Source organism: Triticum aestivum, chromosome 3D, assembly GCF_018294505.1.
Source record: "Triticum aestivum cultivar Chinese Spring chromosome 3D, IWGSC CS RefSeq v2.1, whole genome shotgun sequence".
Classification (NCBI taxonomy): domain Eukaryota; kingdom Viridiplantae; phylum Streptophyta; class Magnoliopsida; order Poales; family Poaceae; genus Triticum; species Triticum aestivum.
Genome location: NC_057802.1, coordinates 553,173,451 through 553,174,905, shown reverse-complemented (window position 1 = coordinate 553,174,905; position 1,455 = coordinate 553,173,451). Strand labels below are relative to the sequence as shown.

General features: G+C 52.4%; 1 protein-coding gene across 1 annotated transcript; it reads left to right on the top strand.

Annotated features, from left to right (window-relative positions):
* Positions 1 to 355: 355 nt before the first annotated feature.
* On the top strand, positions 356 to 1,232 carry LOC123075355 (protein LURP-one-related 11-like). Its single transcript, XM_044497983.1, has one exon. The coding sequence runs from the start codon at positions 424 to 426 to the stop codon at positions 1,012 to 1,014; it is 591 nt and encodes a 196-aa protein (XP_044353918.1). The 5' UTR covers positions 356 to 423; the 3' UTR covers positions 1,015 to 1,232.
* Positions 1,233 to 1,455: the final 223 nt, after the last annotated feature.

The window sequence follows — 1,455 nt, the reverse complement described above, 5'->3', positions numbered from 1 at the left end:
CCTTCAGGCAGCTAACGTACATGGCTACATGCCTGCTTTCTTTCTACTCGCCAAAACAAAACAATCTATTTTTTGACATATATGGGTCGAAATAGTACGTTTCGATCATCCATTTTTAAACTTGATCTCACACATGTTGAGCATTGCATTACATTGTGGTTTTAATTATATATCCATGTTTCAACTCTTGATGAATCACCAAACGTGGTGCTAATCGCATGCTGATTCGTACTACAGTACTAGTAGATGACTAGATGGAGCATAAACAACTTTGGTGCCGCACTATTCTATCCCAAGGTGTGACGCTCACAACACTGCCATTAACAAAATCCAGACCCTGAATAAATAGGCCAAACAGCAGCAGCAGAGCAGGGCCGAGCGGAGCCGAGCAGAGCAATCTTCTTCTTCTTCGTTCTCTCTTCAATGGCCAAGATCCAGCCCCTCCCTGCGCCCCCCTCGCCGTCGTCCTCCGATGATCACCTCCAGGGCCAGCGGGCCAGGCAGGCATACACGGTGTGGATGAAGTCGCTGGTGTTCAACGGCAACGGCTGCGCGGTCTACGGCCCCGACGGCAGCGTCGCCTTCCGCGTCGACAACTACGGCTGCAGGGGCGGCCGCGAGGTCCTCCTCATGGACCGCGCCGGCAACGCCCTCATCAGGTTCAGGCGCAAGGGCTTCGGCATGTTCAGGAGATGGGAGGTCTGCCGGTATGAGGAGGGGGAGGAGGCGACGGCGTGGTTCAGCGTTCGGCGGGCCAAGAAGGGCGGGGCCGCCGTGGCGATGCACGGCGGCGCAGCGACCTGCTACAGGATCGACGGGGGCTGTGCGCGCAAGCCTGAGTACAGAGTGAGCGGTGTAGATGGCTCGGTCGTGGCGGAGGTGGCGCGGAAGCAGACGGCGGCGGGGGTGGTGCTGGGGGAGGACGTGCTGACGCTGACGGTGGCGCCGGAAATGGATCAGCTGCTCGCCCTGGGCTTGGTCGTCGTGCGTGGCCTCATCAACCGCTCCTTGTGAGTTGTGACCCTCTTCTTCTAGTTCAGGTTCAGGTCTCTGTAGGAAGCAACGTTTTTTTCTGACGAACAATTCATCAAGTTTTTTCCCATGCCGATTGGCATGGTGACTCTTTTTGGTGTATGACTTTTCCCCCTTTCTCAAAGGGTTTTTCACGACCATAGTTTCAACACAATGAAACAAGGTTACACGGTGATTGTATAAATCTTTGGATGTGTTCGGTTTCCAGGTTGTCTATGTGTTATCCTCAGTTTGTGGGAGTACTTAGTTTAGTTGTACAATGAAACACAAATGTTAGCCTATGAGACTCCAATTTAAGACTTTATGATCCCACACAGAATAAATTGAGAGGCATCAAAAATGTTTCTACATCGGCCTCTTGGAGAAGAGGCTGATACACACAAAAACGTTAGCCAGTCACTACTCACTGGCATACACAGCAAG